This window comes from Drosophila grimshawi, unplaced genomic scaffold, assembly GCF_018153295.1.
Source record: "Drosophila grimshawi isolate 15287-2541.00 unplaced genomic scaffold, ASM1815329v1 contig_311, whole genome shotgun sequence".
NCBI lineage: Eukaryota > Metazoa > Arthropoda > Insecta > Diptera > Drosophilidae > Drosophila > Drosophila grimshawi.
The window spans coordinates 16707911-16734783 of NW_025063098.1; the positions used below are offsets into that span (position 1 = coordinate 16707911).

A 26873-nucleotide genomic window follows, 5' to 3' on the forward strand; every position below is an offset into this window, starting at 1 on the left:
TTCCAATCAATTTTAGATTAGAGCATTCAACACTTGGCTTTTGCAGTCGGCAATCCAAAACAGAGGTGATACCAATGGGGATACATCAAAACAAAAAATGGACAGCACAATCGGTTTACCATTTAAAAAACTAATGAATTAAATGAAGGACGACTGGTTTTGGATGTACTTTCCCTATGGTCCTGAATCAAGCAGAATATTGATGTTTACAAAATACCCTTACTAATACAATTGAATTTATCAATTAATATAAAACGAATATACAGATTCAGAATGCAATAATAAAATACGAAAATCTGAACTAAAATGGAGTTTTTTTTACTGGAAATTGCGCATACATCGGCCGAATTGACCAGGTCTGCCAACTGGCCAAAGTTTCCGAGAAAACAAGGATTTCTTGTCCGTTTCTCGCTGACTGCGTGATCCTAAAGGTATGCTGCAATTATTTTTGCATTGGGGGAATTTAGCCTATGCAGCAACCAAATGAATGTCTCTGGTTCGAGCTCATGCTGTTATAGGCAATTTCCCATTTTCCCAAACCGAGAAGAGAAAATGCGATTTGAAATTTGATATTTTGCAATTTTTATTTATTTTTTTTTTTAATTTTCACTTAGGCTAAAAACAAAGATTTTATCAGATACAGATTGAATCATTATTAAAAACAAAATCATTAATAACCACAATTACTTTGGGTAAAAGTGCATATATAAATTATAGATAATATAAGATAACGACTTGGTAAACAATATATATGTAATCTATGCAATTTGTCATTACACACGTAATCATAATCTCTATAATTAAGGCTCTTAAACAAAATTAACTTTCTTTCTACATAGCTCGAAAATTTAATCTAATCTCGAACTTAAAAATAAACATACATACAATAAAAACTAAAACTTATCTGAATGCTGAGACGGCATTTCAGGGGCAGAGCAGATAAAGCATAGCCAGAGTGCCATAAGTAATAATTGCTATCATTTCAATTTAAAAAAAACGGATCAATAACTTATATGCGTTAAGTGTTAACGGGATGAATGACTTATGTAATTGTTAGCAGCTAATTGTTGACATATTCAACCAGACAACCCCACCGGTAGACTTTACCGCTTAAATTCCTGTTCGCTGCTGCTGCTAAAGGTCCGACTTCGACTGAGACGTCGCGTGGCGGCCTCCATCGCCGCCTGATCATTGCGTCCATCTGCGACATGGTCAGGCAATCGAAGAATTTCGTGTAGCTGTTGCTTCAACTGCTTGGTTTGCGGACGCTGCGCTGGCTTCGAGGAGAGCATACGCTGCAGCAACTCATATTGCTCCGGCTTATGGCTGACAAAATCCTCCGGATACTGACCATCCCTCAGCGCACGCAGCGTCTTAACGCGCTCCATTTCGGTAGAGAAGTAAACGTGCAGCTCGAAAAAGATCAGGCCCAGCGAATAGATATCCACCTTATAGTCATAGTGCTGGCCACGCAGCTGCTCTGGCGACATGTACAGATGAGTGCCCACCTGTTGCGTATGACGGGCGGACGACGCTAATCCGGATGAATCCCCCCCACAATCGTTACCACCATTCGGTATATCCGCCATATCGGTAACGAGACCAAAGTCACCAATTTTAATTTGGCCATCCTGCGAGAAGAATATGTTGCTCGGCTTCAGATCACGATGGATCAGACCCTTAAGATGCACATAGTCAACCGCATCGACAATCTGATGAAAGATGTGTGCAATGTGTGTGGCCCGCGCCTCCGTCCGATTGTCACGCAACCAGTCGCGCAGACTTTCCTTGCGGCACAGCTGCATTTGAATGTACAAATAGACCTTATTGGGCTTCGTAGGGCAACCATTTGCCATTGTTAACGGACTGCCATTTGATGCATGTGGCAGCAGCTGCTGTTGCTGCGACTGTTGCTGCTGATTGTGATTGCTGAGCAGCGCCAATGTGGTCGGTTTGCGTCTGGGTGAGGCTTGTGACTCGTCATCTGTGTCGCTGCTGTTATCCTTGGAGCGAATCGATTCGATTTGAAATGAATTCGATAGCTGATGTTGCGAATAGTTAATGTTCTTCAAATCAAAGGATGCCGAGTGAATATCAATCGAGACGGAACCTTGTTGCATAAGTTTTGGTGGTGGTGGTTTCTGCAGATGGTGCTGATGCTCTTTCGACTCCTCCTCCTCTTCATCCTCCTCGTCATCGTCCTGCGTGTCATCCAGTTCGGCACGCAACGCAGCCGACTGTGATTCACTGCGAAACTCGATTAGGGAATCATCATCTTCATCATCGATGTATTCCCGAATGTGATTCAGCGATCTATCACCATGTCCATGTTCACGACTGCGCGCAGTGCTGTTCGCCGTGTCCGACACCCACGAGATCAGCTGATGACGCTTATTCTGCGTGTGATCGAGCAGCGACGGCAGCGTACTCCCATCCGGCGTCTCGATCTGTATGGAAGTGGAAAGCTCATGGGCCAACAGCTTGCGATCCTCCTCTTCCTGCCAGCCCGTTGGCGGTGTTTCTGTCCAGGACTGCAATAGACAAAATGCATCCATTATATACATAAAACTGGATTAGCTGAATAAAGAAAACGACTCACGTGAAAGTAGCGCACAATGTTGTGATGCTCACAGCTGGCAAGAGTTCGGGCTTCGCGCAGGACACGCTGCCGTGATGACTCCTTGTTGGGCAATGTGATGCGCTTGATCGCATAGCGATTTTCATCCAGTTTATTTTTGGCCTCGAAGACGACACCAAAGCCACCACGCCCCAAGCACTGCATTAGATCGAAATCAGTTTGGAAACGGGAAGTGTAGAGTTCGCCCGAATGCGTTGTCGATTCCGAAATCGAGCGCTGTGTGCCGTCCGTAAAATTGAGGCGATTGGGGCGCGAAACAGTCAACGGCAACACTGGCCCCAACAGGGCCTGTGTGGATGACTCCGTTGCCTCGATGGCCGTTTGAACGGGCACATGCCGCTCAATGACAACATATTCGCGTTCCACACGATGATTGCGATGACCCATGAACATGTTGAGGAGCACCGCTGATGTAAACGCAATCACCACAATCTCCTTCCACCAGAACCACAACGATAATATGACCACCTTGACGGGTGCATCGATATCATCCAAACTGAAGCCGAGATCATCGTTCAGGCTATGATTGCCACCAGCAGCAGTCGTCTCATTGCTGCCACCAGGTGCCGACTCTATGGCTGGCAGTCCACTGGGTTGTGGCGACTCCCCAGTGCCACATTCCAGTGGTCCACTTGGCAAGTCATCCACATAGATATAGAAACCATTGCCATTGACAAACTCGGAAGCGTTCAGCACAGATTGTGCGGCAACTGCATAATTCTGATCATCATATGGCATCAATTCGTTGCTGTTCCCATTGTTCCCATTATTTCCGTCTTCAATGACAACCGCATCCCGCTCACTGCGAAAGAGCACCATTGAATTGCTGCTAGCCGCAATGGGTCGAAATGGTATTTTAGGCATGATGAGGCTTGTATCGCCCGTCAAATGCTGATCGTGCTTTGCCTGATAAATGATCTCCTCACGCAATCGTATCGACTCCTGTATGTACAACTGTTTGTCGTACATGCCCAGATACATCGAGGGCGATCGACTAGGTGACTTCGCCTCTTCCGCCCCCTGCTGCTGCTGCTCGTTATGCAAATGTGATGAACTGAATAGATCAATGGACTCCAATTCATCGGCTGCATTTGTGTGCCAGGCGCTGACAATGGGATTGTTAAACTGCAATTATAAATTATATAATTATTCATTTTTGTATTTCTTTTTTGACTAAACGCAGTTAAAAACGGAAATATTTAACTCACCTGATGCTTCCACAGCAATAGTTGTGGATCACTCTTGCTGAATGCACAGATGATGCCGTCGGGGACAACAACTCGGATATCGACATCGAGTACGGCCAGTTCCAGATCGTTGCGCGGCTGCTCGTGACAATCTTCGGGGGGCATCAGATCCAATTCGTGCTGGCCAACGCTAAAGTTCCAGCGCTCAATGCCCGTGCGCGATTCCACGGCACGCACTGTCTGCGTCTGGCGACGGATAACAATGACATCGTCCAGTTGGGAATTGTGTGGAATAATGTAACCATTCTCATCACGCAGCTGTTCATCGTTTTGCTCCCGCTGCTGTTCATGATGATTGTTGTCCCCTGGACTTGCTGGTGACTCCTCGATAGTGTCATTAATGGAGGTACCTCCGTTTGTGGAATTCACACAGCCATTGATGGAGCACTCGTAGAGCAGTTGGCCGGTGCGCACTGAGACGCCATAGGTGCGTGTCTCCTTGCCGCCAGAGATGACAAGATCATCACTGAATTTCGCACTGGAGCTGAGCAAGTGGTCCGCGGTTATCGGTATCGGATTTATGGAATCACCATCAAATTTGTAAATGCCGCCATTCAACGATGGAATCATCCGCACAAATTGTCCATTGTTGGTCAGCTCCAGGCGATGGATACTCGATGATATGAGTGGTCCGGGTCCAGTTTCAATGCTCCAACGCATCTTGCCCGACTTGGAAATGTCCAAGGCGCTGAGACGGCCATCGAGTGTCGTTATGTAGAGTAATCTACAGATAAAAAAGATAATACCAGTTAGACATGTGACCATGACCATGTCCAATAATTCGGGGATTCAATCGATTCGCTTATCAGTGACGCCATCGTTTGATTACTGAGATAGTCGTCAACGATGGCATTTCTTCAGTGTTCGAATAAGTGCTAACTATGATTCATGCTTGCAAATGCATGAAAGAAAATATAAAAAAAATTATTAGTTTGGTGACAAAATTATTATAAATAATTTTATAAAAACGTTATTATATAAACTTGATCACCTCTAAAATTAGAACAAATACTTCAGATACAGAAATCATATTTTCTCTTTAATCAGTTTTTATCAAAAATTGATTTTCAAATTTCCACAGAACCATCTCATATGGATTTAGCTATATTTGAAATGCTTCAAATTCCTAAACTAATTTTAATTTCTGCAAACTTAGAATTTCTTTCTGAGCAAAAAATAAAGTGGACAATATAATTGTTTTAAAAAAAAAAATTCTGTTTTCAATCGTTTGATTGATTTAATTTATAGTAAAAGATACTCAAGCTAATTCCAGTCTTCAGTTACAGTACACATCATATACAGTGAACAATCAAAACAAGCAAGAGCTTTTTCACAAAAAGCTCTCTGCAGTGCATACATATGCCCATATTCAAATGTACATATTCATATATGTATGCATGTTAATAATCGTGACATAATTAAGTATATATGTAAATATAATACATAGATAACCAATTGCGGTCGTGGTTATATAAATAAATATTTGCATTTTAAAAAATGTATTTGTTAAATATTTAAATATATATCTTATTTGATCGCACGCACAAAATCAAAGGGTCACACTGGCATCAGGTGACATTGGCCCACCAATGATAAAAGCCCACATCATTGCTTCAGCTGGGGGCAAGACGTCTGCGAAGGGAGCTTTTATTTTCAGCTGATTTTTGCGAAAATAACAAAAAGAATGGACGCAAAACGAATACAGTTTAGGGAATCAACAAGTGTTTGTTCATCACAGACACAAGCAAACTTAGACACACACACACACACACAGAGAGAGACTGGCACCGACGCAGGGCCAATGCTCAAAACAGAGCAAAAGCAAAAGCGGCAAGAATGGTGAAATTCGAAATTGCTTTAAATAAGCCGAAAGCCTTAACGCAAAAATACACAAACAAAACACGCTTCATTTATGTAGATATTTTCGCTGTTGCTCTTTCTGTAGTTGTTGTTGTTGAGCAGGTAAACAGAGAGTTTAAAACGTTTAAGTTTATTTTATTTCGTTCATGACTCACCGTCGCTTTGATAAGGGCAAAAAAGTGTCGAATTCGTCTTCGCTTCGAATCATTAGTAGTGCTTTGCTTTTTGTGCCAGGATCAATTTGAAATGCAATAGCAACTTAACTGATGAATTTTGATTATTTTTATAATGCTCTAATTATATTTGTATTAGCAGAACAATTTACAATTACATTTACTTATGTGTGTCTGCCAATCCATGGCTTAAGCAACCACTGTGAATACTTTTTTCCTGTTTTAATTTCTGGTAACCTTTCTCGAACTTTCTCGATTACATTACTTGTGCACGTGCTTCTTCTTCATGCATGCATTCATTCATTCTTCATTGTTAGACATACCTTCTTCCGATGCGTCGCTCCTGTTGTTCTACACAGTGCGGTATTGCGGGCGGTGTTATCGATGCAGCTTGCAAATCAGATTGTGCTGCCGCCTTGGGTATTGCTAGAGCGGCGGTCACAATGGACGTGAGCATGGTGCAGAGGATTATGCGGCGGCGACTAATCGTGTTGCACTTCTCATTATTGATATCATCATCATTTTGTTTGCCCATTATACGTTTGTGACGTATGATTTGTGGGGGTGTGTGGGGAGGAACAGCGTAATGTTTAGTTAGCTGTTAATTGGTGGTATTTGTGACAACGTCGGCGACAGCCTCGTCGACGGCGTTGAGGAGTTCACTTTGGTTACAGCAACAACAACAGCAGCAGGCGCGCCCATCAAAGCTATGGCACATTGTTGCATTACTTGAACGCAATACAACCCAAATAACAACGTCTTAATGTTGCAAATATAAAAACAAAAACAACTACTTTTTCTTGAACTATCACAACACACTGCGTGGTGTAGTTTCGCAACAACGGTGCCTGTCTAAACGGTGTGACCAGATTCACATTAAACAGCGCTACCAACTGTTGTTAAATGGCAGCTCAAATTGTGACAGATTTGGCGCCACAATTGAAATGGCAAAATAATTGCTGATGAAATTTGAAAAACAATTTACTTTAGTTTTCAATTTGTTTTAATTTTATTCATATGACGCACCCAGTTTAAACCTGCCTTAGTTCGTTTTTTTCATTCTAACATTTTGTATAGTTGACGCTAACAAAATATATATGCATATATAAATAAATATATGCACATAAAAAAATACATATCTATATCCAATGTGTGTAATCAAAAAATATTTGTTAAATAGAGTAAATCTACTTTTTGGATTTGAGAAACATAAAATAATGTTTACATATGTTAAGGTAGTACAATACAATAAATTTAAATAAGAATTTGCTGGCTAAAAGCTTGAACTGTTTGTTTTGGGGAACAAATATAAATATATATATATATATATGCATGTAGTAAAGTAATTAATCATCAAACTAAAAAGAAAACAATAAACAATGCTTTGCACAAAACGCCGCACGACAAACTCAATAAATTAGCAAATCAAAATCAAGCTAAATCAACGAAAACCCAAAATTTAAAAGCAAATGTTGAATTCTTCTTCTCTGTTTTGGGTTTTTCTTTTTTCTGTTTCACTTAGTTCACGATCCTAACTTGCTAATAATCCTCAATTGCTATGATTTGCGGTGATTTAGCAGCGGCTGTTGACGCGCCCGCAGTCGTTGAAACTGCCGATGACATGTCCCCAGTTGTTGCTATCGCCGTTGCAGATGTTGCTGCTGCTGCTGTTGTTGCTGCTGCTGTTGCTCCCGCTGCAGATGTTGTCGCTTGTGTTTCCGGCGTCTGTGCGGCTAATTGTCACTTTGAATTGCCTACGAGATGGGCGCCAGCAGGCGCTGGCTCGTTGACACGCTGATAGCGCGGCTTGTTGCGTGTAAATGGCAAATACTTGTACTTGATCATATGCTTAATCTGTCGTTTCATTGTGATGCAGAACAGTGTTATGAAGTACATCACCAGAATTGGCCAAAAGACGGGCACATTGAAGAAGTCAAAGAACGTACAGAATAATCCAATTGCCGTACTCTTCGCCACTGACAGCCAGAATTTAAATTCAGGCAACCGTCGTATAAACGGTCGAAACTCCTCATTGCTATGCGTTGGCAAATTCGGACCATCGTCCTCATCATCCTGCGCATACGGATCAAATTCGGGATCGATTTTGGGCGTCAGAAATGCAATGAACAGGTTCAGGTGATAGATGCCCAGCGCATAGCACACAATGTACCAGCCCTGGTAAATGAAGATGCGCAACACAAACAGCAACATGAGAAAGGCGGCAAACACCCAACGCATTCGTGTGTGTGGCGTGGAGCGATCCAGTGACGATTGATAGATCTGTAATCAAACAATCGATCAATTCGACTTACACTCGATTAATTGTCAATGCAAGGTCACATTCACCTGTGTTAGGCGCACAAAGAACCTTTTAACGCCACCGGCGCCGCCGGACGACGTTGAGCCTCCGCTGCCGCTATCTTCATTCATCATTGTTGCTAATGTTGTTGTTGTTGGTGGTGCAGCGTGCTTGAGCACTAACCGCTGCCCGCTCCACAATCCCAATCACAGCCACAAGCACAACCTCTCTCTTTCTCTCTCGCTGGCTCTCGCAGCAATTGTGAACGTCGTCGTTGTTGTTGTATAAATTTGTTGCGTTGTCACACGTCGTCTATTAATTAGTTGCACACACCAGCAAACTCGAAAACATATTTGTTCAGATGGAAATTATTTCATTGCCTTTGCCTGTGACGTTCTCCGCCTGAACCCGACCTTCTTCCTCTTGCTCTTACAAAGTGCTTGTTTTCCTCTTTGACTCAGCTGTCAATGTGTTGTTTTAAGTATCACTGCCTGCTGCCAATGATTTATATAAATAGATATATATATAAAACAAGCTTGTTTACAAATCAAAATTAATTAATTAATAGGATTACTAATTGTGTCGGCATCAGTAATTTATTGTTCTTTTTTCACACACAGTTTCAACCACGTCATTATGTCAAATGAAATGTACTCTCTCTCTCTCTTTCGCTCTCGCTACAGGAGCTGTCAGACGAATGAAGTGCTGCACAAGGTTACACAGAACAGTGTTGGGTAGACAATGTCACATTGTTGTGCACACTGCTCAAGCGCTGCCACACTGTCACAAAACAAGAGCTTTGAATAATTTGTATATTTTTTTTTCAATATTTATTCTTCATTTACATAGCTTAAGTTTAGTACGTTTCTAGTATTTAATGCCAGTTATAGGCAAAATACATCTTATTTCTGATCCTTCGCCGTAGCAGTTGATGCCGCCTCCTCTATGCACTTCTTAACCGTCTGTAGAAATTGATCGGCAAAATCTTGCTTTTTAAAGCGGGCCGCAAGACGTTCCACAACACCGTCTGTGGACTCAGCATAATTAAAATTAGCCCAGACGAAACTCTTCTGCTGCCCGCCCATGTGTTCAATGGTAAATTGAGCTCCAACCTTCATGTTGAGCACCAATTTCAAAATTTGCTCGCGTCGCATCACCATGCGATGTGTATTTAACGTTTTATGCTTTAGGATCTTCAATTCACCCACGCCTAAATTAAAAAGTGAGAAAATTAGTTAGTTTACTCATTGTCTTCTTTTTTTTAAATGGATGCGTAAACATTTACCTCGCTCTTTCCATTCTTTCTTGTCCGCATCGAATCGATAGAGTGTCGCACGTTCGCCAAACAGTTTATCCTCGTCTTCCTCACCGGTGCTGACCACAATCTCATCGGGCAACGCAATTATCGATTCGTAGTATGGATCATAATTATCATTGACATTATCCGTACTATTGTCATCGGCTCTTGTTGTTAATGATGCTGTTGTTGGTGTTGTTGTTGATTTGGATGTGTTACTTGTCGATTTGAAGCTCTTGCCGTCTGCTGTCAGTCCAAAGAAGCCGCCAGTTTCGGATTTTTGAAATCCAATCGGTTTAGCGCCACTCTTCGCAGCCAAACTGGCAAAATCATCGCCCGACTTAGCAGCCCAATCCGAGAATGTGTTTGAATTGTCCGCTTTTGGCTCGGGTGTCGCGGACTTTATCGCAACATTCTCCTTGTTGTCCTTAAGGACCGTATCCTTGCTGCTGTTCACGTCCACAAATGAGATGGCCGTATTATCCTTGGCCAGACTGCAAAATATGGTGCCACCACCGCCACCACCAGCGTTGTTGCCAAACATAAATCCACTCGAACTCTGGCTAAGCGGCTGGCTGTTCGCCAGTGATTTGGTAAACGAACTAAAGATGGACTTGGGCGTTGTCGTCTCGTCTGTTGTTGCTGGCTTGTTTACTATAACGCCGCTGCCAAAGATTGAGTCACGTTGTTCACCAAACTTGATGCCCGCAGAAGCAGCAGAAGCGCCTCCAAAGATCGACTGCTGCTGAGGCTTGGGCGAGCCACTGCCTCCTCCAAACAGCAATGGCCCCTGCCCAAAGACGGGCTTATCTGAAACAACAATATCAATAAATATTTAGAAATTTACATACTCCACACACATACTTATCATTATTATTATTATTTAAAAAAGATATCGACCACATTTCTCACCTCCTTGTCCAAAAGCGAATCCACGGATCTCCTTGTTTGGCGTTCCAATTGTGCCTGTAGCCGTTGAATTGGCGGAGACAGCGGTACTGAAACCTCCAAAGCCGCCGGAATTGTTTGTGGCTAGGGTATTGGTGGTGACGCTGTTGGATGGCAATATGCTTGCTTTGAGCAGCGTTTGTTTCGTCGCCACGGCTGACGCCTCCTGGGTCTTAGTAGCCGGCTCCTTACTCACGGGCATTGGCAACTTCAATGCGGGCAGCGTCATTGGAAGCGGCTTTATCGCCGCCTCCATTCTACCCGGCTGGCCATAGTCAAAGTTATCTGGTTCACAGCCACGACAGCCGCTACACTTGGATTCGCTGGTCAGATACTCGCAGCTGAGCATCAGTTTGTTGGCCAGCGTTCGTATCTCATTGGAGACGCAGGAGTCTTCCTTATTCGATGATTCATTTGGTTGCTGTTGGACTTCTTGTTTTGGTGGCTGTTGGCTGCCCGTTTCCTCCTCGCGAATGGGCTCGGCAGTGCCGTTGAGGGCGCTCTTCACCGCATTGAGGAAAGCTTGTGCAATTTCCACATTCTTGAAGCGCAGCGTGCAACGCTCCAACACCGATTCACCCTCACTGAAATCGTGAACGGCAAACAGCCAGGATTTCTCATCTTTGGGCTTATAGGCCACATTCGAGTTGAGCACATGGTTCAGGCAGATCTTCAGCACTTTCTCGCGTCGCATGACAACGCGCAGATTTTTGGTCTCCTTGTGCCGGAGAATTTTCACATTGCCCAAGCCGCGCTCCTTCCACTCGCCATTCTCGGCCAAACGATAAAGTTTCGCACGCTGCACATACAACAGATCCTCATCCTCTTCGCCAGTCTTCACATCAATCTGTAAGAGTTTGTTGGTTTGATTAATCAAATTGCTTTTTATCATTTTATCATTTTATTTCAATTAAAAAGTGGCTAAAAAACGTCATCTTAATTTGAAATATCTTGACGATCTCTTTCTGACCAGGACTCACCTTATCCGGCAAGGGAATAACCGGTGCAAAGTATGCATTATTTTCCTCCTCGTCGAGATGATTCTCATCCTCGTTGCTCACATCGGCAGCGTCACCAACACCAACGCCAGGCGGACTCCTGGGTTGTTGCTGCTGTTGCGGCATCTGCACTTTGGGCATTGAGAAGCTGAATGTGTTTGAGAGCAGATTATTGCCGCTCGCTGGCTGGAAGCTAAAGCTGCTGCTCTCCGTATTACTTTTGGATGGAGCAATTGTAGCTGGAGTCGGAGCTGCGGCAGCGACTGCAGCTGCAGCAGGCGCCGTAAAACCAAACGTGAATTTACTGCCAGAGCCTGAAAGTGCAGTCAGACCATCAAGCCCAAGAGTGTTGTTCTCCTTCTTGGGCACAGTATCATCTTTGGGCGCCTCACAGGCGACACAGTACAGCAGGCCGGCATCGTTGTTGGTATAACAGCTTTGGCAACTCCAGCTGCCCACCTTCGGCTTGAAGGCATCCCCAAAGCCAGCCGCTGGCGTTGCTTCGGCAGATTTCGCTTTGACCACACTCTCAAATTGTAGAGCCGGTGCGGCAGGTTTGCTCGTCCCAAAAGTAAAGCCTGATGTGTTTGCAGTAGACTGACCGAAACCGAAACTGAATTTGCTGGCACTGCTGCTCAGATTTAAGGCTCCACCACTTTGGTTCAGTGCTGCGGATTTGGCTGGCACTGTGTCATCCTTGGGCGCTTCACAGGCTATGCAATAGAGTTGAGCGGCTTCGTTGTTGGTATAGCAACCCTGGCAATTCCAGCTGCCCATCTTGGGCTTAAACGCATCCCCAAAGCCAACTGTTTTGGCTGCTTCGGGTGCTGCTGCATCGCCGGATTTCAACTTGACATCCTCCACTACGCTGGCAGCAGCAGGTGTTGCGCCAAAACTAAAGCTTGTCATTGCCTTGTTGGGCTCAAAACCGAAACTAAACTTGCTAGCAGGAGGATTTGCGGATTTGGTGGCGGTAGTGGTGGCTGCTGTGCCATCTTTGGGCGCTTCGCAGGCTAAACATTTGAGCTGGGTGGCATCGTTGCTGGTATAGCAGCCCTGGCAACTCCAGCTGCCCGTCTTGGGCTTGAAGGCATCACCAAATCCTTGAGCTACTGCCGGCTGTTTGTCATCCTTATCGGGCTGCTTATTCTGCTGTTGCTGCTGCTGATTGGGTGGTTGATCCATTGACATGGCTGCTTGGGCTTTGAGGACCGCATCGTAAAACTTCTTGCATATGTCGGCGGTCTTAAAGCGCACGCAAAGCAACTCAGTGGTAAGCTCCTGCTCGGCATAATCCTGACCGGCCCAGGTTAGTGAGTTCTGCGAGTTCTTCGCATAGCTGAATTTGGTGTCGGGCAGCAGACGCTGATTGCAGCACAGCTTGAAGATCTGTTCGCGTCGCATGAGCAGACGCACCTGCTGCGGATCCGTTTTCAGCTGCAACAGCTTAATGTTGCCCAAGCCGCGCTCCTTCCACTCACTAGTCGACTTGTCGTAGCGCAGCAGTTTCGCCCGATGCTCGAACAGCACCAGTTCGTTCTCCTCACCCGTGCGCACCTCAATCAATTCCGGCAAGGGAATAACTGGCGTAAATTGTGCCGTTGGCACATATTCCTCATCGGCATCCGCATCAGCGGCTACCTCGGACTGTGTCGGTAGCTGCTGTTGCTGTTGCAGCTGGAGAGTGCTAGAGTCTGCTGCTGGCTGCTGGCTGGTATTGAAGCCACTGCTGCCAAAGTTGAAGGCCGTTGTGTAGCCAGTGGTGGTGCTATTGTTTGCCACTGCAGAGACACTGGCAAAGGATAGATTTGGTGAGCTCGACATGCCAAAGTTGAAATTGGCAAAGGGAGATGCCGTCGCTTTAGTAGCGCTTGATGTTGTTGTTGTTGTTGCTGAATCACTTGTCAATTTACCGCCAAATAGTGTCTTGGATGCGACGACTGCGTCAGGCTTTGGCGCCAAAACCTTGTTGTCCCCTTTAACCGGCTCGGTTTGCTTGGCCAGCGGATTGGATGCAGCCGGCGTACTGGTCACGAAACTCTTAACTGCAGTGCTACCAAATATTGACGGCTTTGGCTTGGGCGCTTCGCTTGATGACGATGCATCCTTGGCTGCATCCTTGACTGCCTCCTCAAAGGCTGTCTTGAACTGTTTGGCCGTTTCGGGCAGTTTGAAGCGCACCAGAAACTTTTCTAAATTGAGCTGCTCGTCGGCAAAATCATTGGCCGCCCAAATCAACGATTTCTCCTCTTTATCCTGCTCAGGCGTGCTGATCGTCATGCCCGGCGTAATCTTGTGATTGGCGCAAATCTTGTGCGTCTGTTCGCGTCGCATTATGATGCGTGTGTCGCCTGTCGATTGATTTGTCAATATTTTGATTAGGCCAATGCCGCGCTCCTTCCACTCTTTGTCGGCATGGCGGAATAGTTTGGCACGATAACTGAACTTGATCTGCTCGTTCTCCTCACCAGTGCGCACCTCAATCTCATCGGGCAGCGGTATAATGCCCTTGAAATCGGGACGCGGATCATAGTCAAGCTCAGCGGATGCCTCGGCGGCAGCAGACGCACTCTGATTGTGCTGCTGCTCACTGCCAGCGCTCTCGTTGAGAGCCGCCTCGGCCTCTAGCTCCTTTTGCTTCTCGGCGGCCGCTTGTTCCACTTGCTTCTTGAATGAGAATACACCCGACGACGATGAGAGACCGCTAAAGATGTTGCTGCCGTTGCTGTTGCCACCCAGACTGAAATTAAAATTGGCACTGGCAACAGGCGGCAGAGCAGCAGGCGGTTCCGTCGTGTTCGGCACCAGACTGGGCTTGATGTGCTGCGGCGGTATTGTGACGCTTAGCGTCTGCTGCTGCGCATTAGCGATGGCCGGCTTGGGCAACGGATCGGAACTGGTGATGACCACGTTGGCCGGTGGCTCCTTTTCCACGGGCTGATTGTTGAGAGCGCGATTGAAAATCGCCGGAACAGGAGCAACTGCCGGAATGGGAGCAACAGCCGGCACGGGAACAGTTGGCATCACTGGAGCTGGCGCTGGTGCAGCAACTGAAGTCGCCGATGGAACTGAAGCAGGTGCTAATATGGGCTTATGCTGCACAAGTGGCGCCGATTGTGCTACTTGCGGCGGCAACTGCTGCGGCATCTGTTGTGGCATCTGTTGTGGCATCTGTTGTTGCATCTGTTGTGGCATCTGTTGGGACATTGGCGGCGGTGGCGCAAATGGTGCGCTATTAAAGAATCCGCCAGTGGACACAATTGGTACATTGGTTGCCGGTTGCACTGCAGCCTGATTTAGCGTTGGAGGCGCCTGTGAAACCTGTGGCATCACCAGACTGTGCGGCGATGCAGTTATTCCATAATTGAGTCCATCCATAAATGGAGCAGCGGGCGGAGTGCTATATATATTGGGCGACACGCCAAAGTTTCCCGGTCCACGTGGTCCTGCAAAAGTCATAATATTATTAATAATGTTTGAAAAAAGGCTTTCAGTTTGATGCGAGAATTTGTTAAAATCTATAAATTAAATTAAGTTTTTTTTTAAATAAAATAATCACTAAGCAGACAATTATCAGAATCGCTATTCAAGTCGTCATAGCCATGATCTTCCGCCCTTATTATTTAAAGCCTTTTTCGGCAGATTGACGGATGTGTCGTAATTTCTTATTTTTGTAAATCAATTTAACGTATGAAATTGAACAATTTGAATAATGTAGCTGGAACATTTTATTGGCTATATATTCACAATTTAATAGATAATAAGTACGCTAAGTGCTCTCATGCCCACATTTATATTTATTCATTAATTTATATTTAATTCTAGTCAAATTGAATAAATATACTTATGGGAATTTCGTAATTTATGTGTTTTCTCACTTACCATAGAAACTGGGTGGAATGCCAGCTGGCGTTGGTGCCGAGGGAGTTGTTCTCATGAATTGCGCTTGGTTGGCAAAATAGTTGTACATCTGCTGATTCTGGTTGAACATAGGTGTGCCGTATTGGGCAGCAGCAGCGGCTGCTGCAGCCGCCGCAGCAGCAGCAGGATTGGCGTGTGCTGCTCCAGCTGCAGAAACTGGTGGCGGCAAGAAACGATCCGGAGTATTGTGAATTCCGGCTGGATGCTGTTGCTGCTGCTGCATGCCATTAAAGTAATTTGTCTGCAGTGCATCCTCCATGTTGAGGAACTCATCGAGACCGAGAGCGGCGGCTGCAGCAGCCGCGTCCACATCCCGAGTAGGCGTATCGCGAGTCTGTTGGCTGTTGGCGGCGCTAATCTTCAGCTTTTTGAGCAGCTCCTCGATGTTGTCGAACCTTTCGCTGAGCACTTTGATTTCATGCCGCAAGCCCTCCATACCACCATCGAAATGATCCTTAATGCCACACAATTGTTTACTTATCTTCTGCTCCAGTTGCAACGTATTCGCCGCCGGCGTTGTCTGCTGCAATTCCAGCTGGCGTCGCGATCGATTCTGTGAGCGATTTAGCGAGTGTGCCGCATTCGCATAGAAATCATCCTCAGCATCCTCATACGCACTGGAATTGTTATGCTGAATATCAGGTGACCCATAGTGCTCCTCTCCCAACAAAGTCGAATTCAGTTCGCTCTGAATCACTGTGCTAAGCGGATGATCGGCATAGTGGGCAAGCAAATCTTTTGTGTCGCGCAAACACTCCAAGCGACGCTCCTCATATTTTTGACGTTTCACACGTGATGCTAGACTGGAGTCGGCCAGCTGGCGATAGGTTTCCGCCATTAAATAGCTGGCCATCGGTAGCTGCAAGCCACGGATTTCGTTGAGGAACTCCAGGTAATGGTGCTGCTTGAACGCACGACTGCTCAAATGGGCGACAGCGTCCTCGGCGAGCTGTTGTGTCTGCTGCCAGGTACTGCTCGCCTCGGGATTCGCATACTCGAAGTACTTGTAGAACGGTTCGAGATTGTGCTGTTGATGGCGACGCAGCATGCTAATGCCCAGCTTGAAGAGGGTCTCGATGCGTGACTCCAAATTGTGGCGATCCTCGCGGCTCGCCAGCAGCTTGCCGAGCTGCAGTACCAGAATGATGTCCGCTTTTGGTTTGAGGCCACGCACCGCTTCCAGGCCCAATTGCAACGCACCGCGATGTTCAGCCAAATTAATGTTGTCCTGGAATCGCTGCACCAGACTCCACCAATGCCTCTGCTCCGCCGTAATCAATCCACTGCCACTCATTACATTGGCAAATGGCAACATGTGCGGACGAGAGTTGGCATTACGATTACCCACATGATGGCTGTTGTAGTTCTCGCGTTGCACTTGCAGCTTACGCTTTGCCTGGAGCACAACAGCATACAGAAAGACATCAGCATCCAGTTGGCTAAGCGAATCCACAGAGCTGTGATTCACGGGCTGTCTGCAATCGCGTTGCAACAATTTGTAGAATTGAATGCGCGGCGCTTCGGCCAAGTTATCGGTGGCGAGTGCAAGGTAAACATGATGCTCAAGTGTGGGCGGTGCAAGCAGCAGTGCCTGCTGCTCATGCGCCTCAATCTCGGCGACCGTTGGCCACTCGTACATCGGCTGCTGAAAACGCGTATTGCGCACCAGCTGCGACGATTGCTCCTTCAGCTTGTGCTCGGGCTGTGTGTACAATTGCAGATAGAGCTGCGAGCGCCATTGATTATCTGCACAGTGCTGACGAACGGTGGCCAACAGCTCATCACTATTGGGCCAGAGGCCCTGCAGCTGATCCTGCTCCTGTTTCCAATTGTTGAGCCATTCGGCGGCATCGCCACTCTTCGTCTGCAGGCAGCCGTAGAGAGTACGCCCCAGTTGGGCCGAGCGAAAGGCGGCCTGATTGTGCCACAATTCCAATAGCTGCTTCTGGACGCTGCTGCAGTGACGCTGCCAGAACGGTGACTTCTCGCTCAATGCGTTCTGTTGATAGCCCAGCAGGAGGAGGGGCAAAGCAGCACGTACCGTATTCGACCATTTATTTTTATTGGCCGCCAGTTCGCGTTTGAAGAGCACCGTTGTGGCATGCAACAGCAACTGTCCGTCATAGTGCTGAAGACAACACTGATGCAGTTCACGTCCACCATTGATTGCCAGATTATTGGCTAACTGGCTAAATTTATACAAGTGCTGATCCAGTTTGAAGAGCTGGGCGATGCTGTCACCCAAACTGGATGGCGACAAGGACTGCAGACTGAACTCAATCAGACGATCGAGGGTAATAAGCAACAGTTGCCAATAGGGCCAATTATTGGTTGTCTCTTTGGACTGTTCGCATTTCTGCAACACCGTCCAGATGACATTGTACCACTCGCTCAACTGACACTGACCGGGTGTCTCCACTTCCGTAATGTAGGCATAATTGAATGCATCCTCGATGCGTTTGCTCTCCAAATAGTTGTGCAGCAGACGCACACGCAAATGCGTATCATGTGGACGCGTTAGCAACTCCTTCTGTATCATCATCTCCATGGAATCCTTGGAGTCCGTCGAGTCAGAGCCTGTAGCGATCAATTGTACGGCAAACAGCAGATCACTATTCTGTAGTTCATGCACCTTGCCGCCCAATTCCTTCCAGTAGACGGCACGCTCTGGATTAAATAATGCCTTGTTATCGACAAGCAGTTGACAGCCCTCCTTGATGACATCGTTTTGTTTGGGATTCAGCTGAATGGAACGCTGATAGTGATCCAATGCCTTGTGCAGGTCTGGCTTCTTTAGCTGCTTGTAGCAAAGGGCGATTAGCTTATGGGCGTCAGCATCTTCGTTAACAGCCAGAAATGCCTTCAAATGCTCAATGGCCTTGGCATACTCTTGCACCTTGACATACAGTCGGCCCACCGTCCAACCCTTCAAATCGCGCTGAGAGTGGATGCAAAACGAAACCAAATGAGAAGAGCAATTTAAACATAACCTCACAAAATAAGAGCAGACAACAAAAATTACATACATCTGATGCTTTTACGAATACGTTTGCCACACCTACTGACTCAATTTGTAAAATAAATGTATTTTGTCAATTGCAAGCGGTTAATTAACTCTTATTTAAAATGCATCATTGATTTTTTGAGAATGAGCCAACTTTTCGGCGCTTTAAAGGGATTCGTTTTATTTAAAATTTGTTTATGTTTGCGAATATAATATATTGTAAATTAAATTATTTTCAAATAATAATTATACTTTTTTGCTTGCCAATTTCTATTGATATTTATTTATTTTAGTTATTTTGGCCTCTGCAAATTGAACAACTTGTTTAATTGTGCAGCACAAATGCAACGATTGTTGATATTGCATACAAAATACATTTGATATTTTCTTTGGCGGCTTTGCGACAGACAAACACACAGCACAGAGGAAGCCGACACACACACACGCACAAAAAGAAATGCCTGTATGTATATATGTGTATGTATGTAGATTAATGGCGGGCGCCTATTATTTCGCAAGCGTTGCTAAAAAAAAATAAATAGCATTGCACAAGCAGAAGTTGTGGCATGCGGCTTACCTCTTTGCCAGGCGGTAGTTTGCCCAACATTTTGTGGACATGTTCGTCGACGGCTTTACGAGATGTGAACATCGCTGCGTTTTTGCTATAAAGCTTCTTGGTCGCTTCTATTCTTCACTTTTTCTTGCGCAAAAATGTGCCTCGTTCTCGCTTGTCATGAACGCAGCGATGGCGGGAAACGAATCTTGCAGAAGTTTTTCAATTACGTCTGATTCGATTCGGATTTTATTGTTTTCACTTTTGGGGTCGTAGAATTATGAATGCTTATTAAATTAAGCTTCAGTGGATATACTTTAATTCCTTCCGCACAGCAAAAAACTATTTTTTAGCGCGCACACGGCACGGAAATCTACGAATATGGTCAGATAGCATATCGGTTTATCGATTATATCAACATACAATTTATCGGCATTCGCAGAATATATAAGCAACTACAATTTCAATTTTATAATATTTTATCTATACATTTCACACAATTAGCATCCTTTTCTTTTAATAATTTTCACTTCTTGGTATTTTTCGAGTAGGAAAGTGTTATGCCTTGCCTGTCGAAAGCACCAATATATCGCTCAGCCGGCTAGCTATCGGCTCAGGGTTAGTTCGACCGCGATATATTGCTGCTTTCGACAGGTAAGGCATAACAAATGGCGCCCAATTGAAAAAACTAGGCTGACAACGCTGCGAATCACATTTGGAGCAACAAATGACGCTTGCATGAAAGAAATAAAAATGATTAGATAGGAAATTAAAATAGTCAGGAAATTGTACACTTGAAATTCAGAGTATTAGCAATATTACAATTTTCCATATATTGAACAGGTGGCCTTAGCCAACAAGCAGGAGGAATGTTTAGTCGGACCCTGGATGAGCATCCTACTATGCTGAGTCCATCGCTGCCACAAGCAGTAGTCCTGCCGATTTGGTCAAATAACTTCTTTCAAGTGTCATTAGTAGTGAAAGTGAAGCTTAGCTGGTCCGTGAGCCGGGGAAAAGGCCGAGTCACGTTGCCGCTGAAGTGGATCTGGAGCTAAAAAGAAAAATAGAATTTGATAATTAGTTTACCGGCCAATTAAAATATCTTAAAGATAGCATATCTGGAAATGGGGCTTACAAACTGTCTATCGTTTAACCGCCACAAATGATCGTTGCTCTCGATTGGATTGGCGCCTATAGCTGGCCGTACTTTTTGACGGCAGATTTTTGTTTGCACTTTGTGTTTAAAACGCTTTTCGAATGGAATTAAATTTAAAGTGTGATTTAGCAGCCCAATTTCCTGGCTTGTGTATTGATCAAAGGAAAAATAGCGCTTGCTTAATTAGTGGTGTTGTTTTCATTAATGACAAATGGATTCGCTTAAAACTATATTTACCACATTTTCCAGAGCTGCGTGGCTTTGAATTATATGTGCAACAGCACTTGGAATATATAATATTTACCAACGACAATCTACCGATTCAGGCGGATTGGCAGTTACTGGACTTGCTGACGCACCTGGCGCAACTTCTGCCGCCGTCAATCCGGCCAGAAATCACCTTAGCCGAGGCTTGCCATAATATCTATGCGGAAATTCTGGAGCTACACAAGCCGCAGGAATATCGCCTGCAGTTGAATGAACGTTGCACCAGAATTCGTTTCTGTTCGTTTGGGGACTTTGAGTCGCATTATGTGGAGCTGGAGTTGCCCACGTTGCGATTGCTGGAGCACAGTCTGCCCGACTGTATTCAATTGGCGGATATCTTGGCAAACAGCGCCCGCTCACTGAAGGATGTATTGCACCTCTATCTAAAGCTGCTAGAGGAACTACGTCCCTTCTACGAATGTTTCACCAACATCGATGAACTGTGCGATGTGCTGCAGCCCTTTCCAATTACTACCAAGCATAACACTCGCGTCTTTCCCTTAAGGGATCGCGTCTATCTCAAGCTGAGCATTGCCGATCCCTTTGCCAGCTCAGCGTCGATGGCTGTGCAGATTATAGGACCCACCGAGGAGGTGGCTCAACTGCGGCATGTGCTCAGCGATGGTCTGGCCAGTTGGGATATCGAACAGGATATTCATACGAATCTTTTGCACACTTTCGATTTGTGTTATTTTCCAATGCCCGCTGACCTTGGTCTACCACAGAAGGAGGAGGACGAACAGCTTTGTAATATTTGTTATGTCTTCCGACTGGATAGCGGTGAGGTGCCCATTGTCTCGTGTGATAATCCGCGCTGCGTTCTCAAATGCCATGCGGCCTGCCTGAAGGAGTGGTTTGACACGCTGATCGATGGCAAAACCTTTCTGGAGGTTTCATTCGGTTTGTGCCCCTTCTGCAAGGCGGTAAGTACTTCAGTTGAAAATATATTCGATAGCTTGCTGATTGATTTGTTCCTTCCAGAAGCTGTCCACATCTTTTGCAGCGTTGCTGAAGAACTGAGAATAGAATTAGTTAAATTCAACAAGATTGTTTGTAAAAACTTGAATAGACTTTTTACAAACCCATTAAAATTTTATCATTTGATTTGTAAAGAAAAATTTTGACTGAAATTGAATTTATTGTAAAAAGATTTTCAAATTCAAATTTTTTGTAGTTTCATATTTTATATTCTAAATGTTTTGGTTTTTCTCCCCATATTTTAATATGTATTTATTTATAATAGCATAACGTTGGTTAGAAAGAAATTAATTCACATAGAGTTATCTTAAGCATCTATTAGTTTTAATATAACTTGGTAAATCAATCTTCATGTTCTTCTGACGACAACAGAGAGTTGCATTTTAAATGTAAAGTGTTTTGTTTTTTTTCTTTCCTTTTTTGCAAATATGCTAGACGGGCCGAGAGCGAAACGAATTTAAAATGCTTTACAGTTGAAGCTGGAGAATTAGGCTGCTGCCCCGGTTCGCCGACAACAGCAGAAGCAGAAGTTGCAAACACGTTTCACCACTCGCCAAGCTCATTCAATTTCCCGGAAAACAAGATGCAACAGATTGCGTACCACAAACGGATTGCCTTGCGTGGGAGTCCGTTCGCTAGTTTTACCAATGCGTACACTAGACCCAGCCAGACCAAAGAATACTTTCGGCGCCAAATTTGGATCGACCGCTTTGAATTCCCAGCCAACATGTTGGGCACAAAACTTGCATATAATGATGTGCCACTGATAGCCGGGAAACCAACTGAACTCGGTGGATGGCTCACCGCTATAGCCAACGGCATGTGCTATTATTCGATAAACCGTATTTGTCTCGTGTATATAGCCGGCTGGAAAAATTAATTGTATATATATTTTGTAATATTTATGTTTTATGATTTACTTAATTTTGAGCTCACCTGAATTGCAATATTGGGTTTGCACTCCATGCTTCGACATGGCAAATAGATCGGAGCAATAGGCCAAACTGCTGTTGCAATATCGACAATAGAAGAGCGACTCCTGCTTTAATGTGGAGCCAATGATCTGGAGTCTGGTATTAACCGAGTCCGTGAGAAACGTTAGACGCATCATTTTCTCAGTGAGATGCAAATTGCGCACGAGCCAATATGATAATTGAATCGGACACTTTGGCATTGTGTCGATTTTGTGCACTTCGAGCTTCTTGCGAGCCATCTCCACAATATGCTCAAAGGAGTATTCCTCGCACGCCTCTAACGGCCAGGGTGTGCTGGTCAGTTGATACCTTCGAAACTTATCCTGCATCGAGGGTAAATCACGAAAACGATTCAATGAGCCCATATCGATGCATTTGAGCGGTTCGGGCAAAAAGTATTCCGGCAAGACTTTCACCTTGCTGTAACACTTCATGGTCGGATTGCGCGCTATGTACTGTGGCGGACTGAAAAGATTATCAAGATTAGCATAGTGGGTGACGAAATGTGATCAACTCACCCTTGAATGTCATCGCAATTGATGACGATACGTTGGAGGGCGCGGGATTTATAAAATACCATCTGACGTCCACTTTCGCCCTTCTCATAGATTTGGCAGGTAACGCCGTAAAGCTTATGGGGATTATCATCCGGTGGCTGCATCAATGGGAAACCAACGCCAAAAATGACGCCATCGCGTCCAGTGTCGTGAATCTCCTCATCGATGATGCTGCCATCGATCATGAAAGGCAACACCTCACCGGGAAACAGGATGTGCTGATGCATGAATATTAGCATGCGATGTGTACTTCCAACTTCAAGATAATCTACGCCGGGCACACGATTTAGATTTGGCCCGAAATATGAATGCTCCGCGGGGAGATTCGTATCGAAACGTACACCCTCCTCCATATCAATATCCAGCGGTGCTGGTGACAATTCTGGCGATAGTTCCTCATCGACAACATTGCCCGCATCCAGGTTGGCCTCATCGCTTTCGCGGCCACGCACTCGATCCTGGCTAAAGACCATGCTACGCACCCGCTGCAAGAAGTTCTCACGACGCAACAGTGTGGCAATGCCACCATCCTGATTGCGTGCCTGGGATACGAGCATATCGACTGCCGAACGGACACGATTCTCTGGTATTATCCAACGTGGCACGGCCTCCGCATCCGAATCATCTGTGGCAGGTTACAAAATTGTATTATTTATTTGAATAAAAAAGAGCATTTCATCTCTTTCGTTGTGTACCTTCACTGCCTGGACTGTCCAGCGACATATCACTACCACTGTGCCTGGAACTGATGCTCCTCGCATCGTCACCCGGATTGAGCACGTTATGTCCCAACGGATTCGCAGCGATCGCTTCCTCAAGCAGCTCGGCAATTTCTGGTGGTGTTGCTGGTTGAGCTGGCTCAATTTCTGGCGCATTTTCCGCCTGATTTTCCGGTGCGGTGGGCGTGGGAGTTGTCGTGCCCGTTAGCTCGCTGGCACGTTGCATCAGTTCAGTGACATCGACCATCAGCTCGCTGACCTCGTCAAACATATTGTCCACCACTTCAAGCATATTCTCCAAACGCACTCTCGTCGCAAGGGCTGCTATTGCACTGACTCCATCGCCATCTACATCGCCATCTGCTTCGCCGCTGCTAGTTTGTGGCATCTGCTGTTGCTGTTGCTCCTCGGGCCTTTCGGCCTCTGCCACTGCCTGCATTTCAGTTGCAACTACAGCTGCTGCATGTGGATTTGACGAGTTTGTTTCATCGATATCTGTGCATATTTTCCCAAATATATTTTAATTTGTTTACAGTTGCAAATCAATTGACACTCACCTGCTGCCTCTTCCCCATCCATTTTCTCGTCAAGTCAGTTTCGTTTTGGTTCTTTTCGTTTTTTACTTTTCGCTTTAGGCAAATTACAAAATGCTGAGTTTTTTCAGTGTTATTAATATGTATACAAAGACACAGCTGAAGGTTTTGGGCTAGAGTTGTCGCTCTATCCGATTTACAATTTGTCAAATATGCATTATTTTTCATTTGCAGAAAAATAAATTTGAAATCTTATCACGATTATTTTTCATCTACATTGTAGTGTTGATTTATTAGTTTCTAAATATTTTAATAAATATCATGCCGTTACTGCGTAGTTATTGCTGATAGCAGGCTGGCAACTCTATGCTGTGTTTTAACATTTGACTCCATGTACACTAACCCTTTAACAGTTCTTTAACATATGTAAAAATCAGTGCTGACTAAATTTGCAATCCAAGGAATGGCAATCCACAAGAAAAAAAATTTACTTTGGCAATAATTGGAACTTAATCTGCATGGCAAAAAATGGCAAACTATCAAAAAAAAAAATACAATAAAACCTCAATATTTCTAACTGTAAACTAATTTTGCAAAATACCTCTTGTTTTGGCACTCTAAAAAGGAGAAACTATGTATTAAATAGCTAAAATGGCAACACAGCCCACACACATACAAATATGTGTGTATTGAGAGCTTGAAGCTGCTCTTCCATAGCTCTCGCATAAGAAGCTCAGTTTTAATTGAGACGCTGTGAAGATTAGACGTTAGAAAAGTAGCGAGGAAGCCATTATAAAAAAGATTGGCGTGAAAGGCCAACTGCATTTAACAAGAACGCTATATAATTTGTATACCAGAAAATCACAAAAAAAAACACAAACAAATAAAATGTTTAAATTACATTTCATGCTGTGCATATGCTATGCATTGTTCTTTGTAATCCGATCACAGATTGCCTATGAGGAGGAAGTGGACCTCGATAAGGGCAAACAGAATCTGAATGTGAGCAAAAAAAAAACGGGAAAAAAGACAACGCGACCTCTCAGAAACTGATAAGACAAACAAAACAAACTTACGCGCACACACACTTTCTCACTCCCTCACTAACTTCTCTCGCTCTCTCTTCCTCGTTGCAGGGCCGTAAACCGGTTTACTTGCCCGCCCGCTGCCCTCGCTATCAACTGCTTTACCCTGGGGATCAGCTTAATGATTGGATATGCGATTGCTCGCCAGGTAAGAAGTCGATTAACAAGATGATATATAAAATAATAAAAAAAAAAAATGAAACAAGTGGGAACGTTGCAGTCAGTGGCTGGCATAACCGTCTGCCAAATACTCTTAGTGTAGCCCAAGATTTCCTTGGAGGAGTTCCTCAATAATCGATCCACCAAGTTTCGCTTTAAAATTGTTGTAGATATGGGCAGGAGTGAGCGTGTCCCTAAAATACATTTTAGAGTATGTTAACCAGTGACCAGTAACCAGATCCTAAGCTTGGTAGCTGGTGACTGAAAAAGAAATGTATTTGTGGTAGAAATTTGGCTTTATCGATTGCAATTATCGGTTTTTGTCGATATCCTAACCTCCTGGTGGACGTAGCAATCAATATACTTTGGATACCTTCGCTAAAAGGGTATAAAGACGAATAAGAACAGAAAAAAGCTCAATCCTCATGCCTATAATAAATAAATAAAATACCTTTGCAGATCGCACTCAACTAATTACCATATTTAAATGTAAGAAAACCATACAAAAATTAAAATTAATTGATCAAGCGTAAGCATAATAACAATAGTACTTAATTGCTTCTTAGGAAAATATTATGTCATCACTAAGAGTTGTGGGTGTACTTCCCCCATTATTTGGATTTTTGATTGCCAATAAATATGCGTGTGATTATTTTTTATTGTATAGCGGCGCTTTATTATCCGGAAACCGATGCCTGCTATCCGGCGTATAAAAGGGGGCCTTGCAAAGAGGGCGAGATGCTTGTGCTCTACAAGGAGAAGGTTGTGCCGGAGTGCGTGAGCAATCCCTGCCAGACGGATGGCCTTTTCCGCATACGCGACAAATGCTTTGAGTTTGGCAACAGCAATCACAGCAGCAATCCGTGCCCCAACAAGGAATTGACCTTTGTCCTGGGCGTTAATCCGCGCACCCTGATGGTCGACTGTGTCCAGCTCTCGATGCAGGTGGAAACCCGCTTCTCTTTGGGAGAAACTGCACCGAATGATTATTACATTGATATGGCCGAGAAGTGTATGCGGGGAAGTCGTCTGGTTGCTCAGGGGCACTGCTCGAAGCAACCATAAACTTAAAGGGGGCGGGTCAAGACCAGTACACTCAGAGAAAAAAGATTCCTTTTTAAATTTCTTGATAATGCTTGAAATCAAGATTGATTCCATTATAAAGAATAAGAATCAAGTGTAGAATACTCATTGCAATTAGCAATTGTCAATTAGGTTTTTATTTAAGAAGTGAAATTCTTGACATTCAAATTGAATAAAGAACTTGATTTGATAAATGTTTAAAACTTAGAAAAGCACCATAATCAGAAATTTTGAGATTACAAAAAAAAAAAAAACAATAGTTGAATTAAGATTTTCGATCTGCGCTTCCATTTCATAAGCGTATAAAATCCTCTATTTTATTTTTCTGAGTGTATAAACTAAAAAACGATTTTAAAATTATTTGCTTAAAGCAACAATAATAATAATTATAATAACTATTTTTATGTACACGTAAATCGAGGTG

General features: G+C 44.4%; 6 protein-coding genes and 1 long non-coding RNA gene across 9 annotated transcripts; 2 read left to right on the forward strand and 5 right to left on the reverse strand.

Moving 5' to 3' along the window:
- Positions 1-558: 558 nt before the first annotated feature.
- Positions 559-6767, reverse strand: LOC6567621 (eukaryotic translation initiation factor 2-alpha kinase). 2 transcript variants are annotated; one of them, XM_001993984.2, is made up of 4 exons: positions 6242-6767; positions 3847-4609; positions 2600-3763; positions 559-2531 (listed from the first exon to the last, which is right to left on the reverse strand). In XM_001993984.2, exons 1-4 carry the CDS (start codon positions 6451-6453, stop codon positions 1104-1106), a joined length of 3567 nt encoding a protein of 1188 aa, XP_001994020.1. In that variant the 5' UTR covers positions 6454-6767; the 3' UTR covers positions 559-1103. The 2 variants fall into 2 exon arrangements, with proteins under 2 accessions (XP_001994020.1, XP_032595670.1); XM_032739779.2 differs by lacking the exon at positions 6242-6767 and adding an exon at positions 5901-5968 and having other exon boundaries at positions 615-2531.
- A 136-nt stretch (positions 6768-6903) lies between these two features.
- LOC6567590 (protein RER1) lies at positions 6904-8864 on the reverse strand. Its single transcript, XM_001993983.2, has 2 exons — positions 8265-8864; positions 6904-8198 (listed from the first exon to the last, which is right to left on the reverse strand). The coding sequence occupies exons 1-2, from the start codon at positions 8349-8351 to the stop codon at positions 7659-7661; spliced, it is 627 nt and encodes a 208-aa protein (XP_001994019.1). The 5' UTR covers positions 8352-8864; the 3' UTR covers positions 6904-7658.
- Positions 8865-9021: 157 nt separating this feature from the next.
- On the reverse strand, positions 9022-19259 carry LOC6567589 (E3 SUMO-protein ligase RanBP2). Its single transcript, XM_001993982.3, has 6 exons — positions 18963-19259; positions 15343-18319; positions 11443-14906; positions 10427-11309; positions 9503-10324; positions 9022-9427 (listed from the first exon to the last, which is right to left on the reverse strand). Exons 1-6 carry the CDS (start codon positions 19032-19034, stop codon positions 9120-9122), a joined length of 8526 nt encoding a protein of 2841 aa, XP_001994018.2. The 5' UTR covers positions 19035-19259; the 3' UTR covers positions 9022-9119.
- Positions 19260-19742: 483 nt separating this feature from the next.
- LOC122322502 lies at positions 19743-20508 on the reverse strand. The gene is made up of 2 exons (XR_006246657.1): positions 20399-20508; positions 19743-19989 (listed from the first exon to the last, which is right to left on the reverse strand). It is a non-coding gene; the product is annotated as an uncharacterized LOC122322502 (long non-coding RNA).
- LOC6567588 lies at positions 20159-21424 on the forward strand. Of its 2 annotated transcripts, none has more exons than XM_032740090.2 (2): positions 20159-21284; positions 21343-21424. In XM_032740090.2, exons 1-2 carry the CDS (start codon positions 20196-20198, stop codon positions 21379-21381), a joined length of 1128 nt encoding a protein of 375 aa, XP_032595981.1. In that variant the 5' UTR covers positions 20159-20195; the 3' UTR covers positions 21382-21424. The 2 variants fall into 2 exon arrangements, with proteins under 2 accessions (XP_032595981.1, XP_032595982.1); XM_032740091.2 differs by having other exon boundaries at positions 21346-21419.
- Positions 21425-21452: 28 nt separating this feature from the next.
- Positions 21453-24493, reverse strand: LOC6567587 (protein cereblon). The gene is made up of 5 exons (XM_001993980.3): positions 24147-24493; positions 23566-24084; positions 22832-23495; positions 22276-22778; positions 21453-22206 (listed from the first exon to the last, which is right to left on the reverse strand). The coding sequence occupies exons 1-5, from the start codon at positions 24166-24168 to the stop codon at positions 21899-21901; spliced, it is 2016 nt and encodes a 671-aa protein (XP_001994016.1). The 5' UTR covers positions 24169-24493; the 3' UTR covers positions 21453-21898.
- Positions 24494-24861: 368 nt separating this feature from the next.
- LOC6567586 lies at positions 24862-26865 on the forward strand. Its single transcript, XM_001993979.3, has 3 exons — positions 24862-25124; positions 25259-25355; positions 26034-26865. Exons 1-3 carry the CDS (start codon positions 25011-25013, stop codon positions 26429-26431), a joined length of 609 nt encoding a protein of 202 aa, XP_001994015.1. The 5' UTR covers positions 24862-25010; the 3' UTR covers positions 26432-26865.
- The last annotated feature ends 8 nt before the right edge of the window (positions 26866-26873 follow it).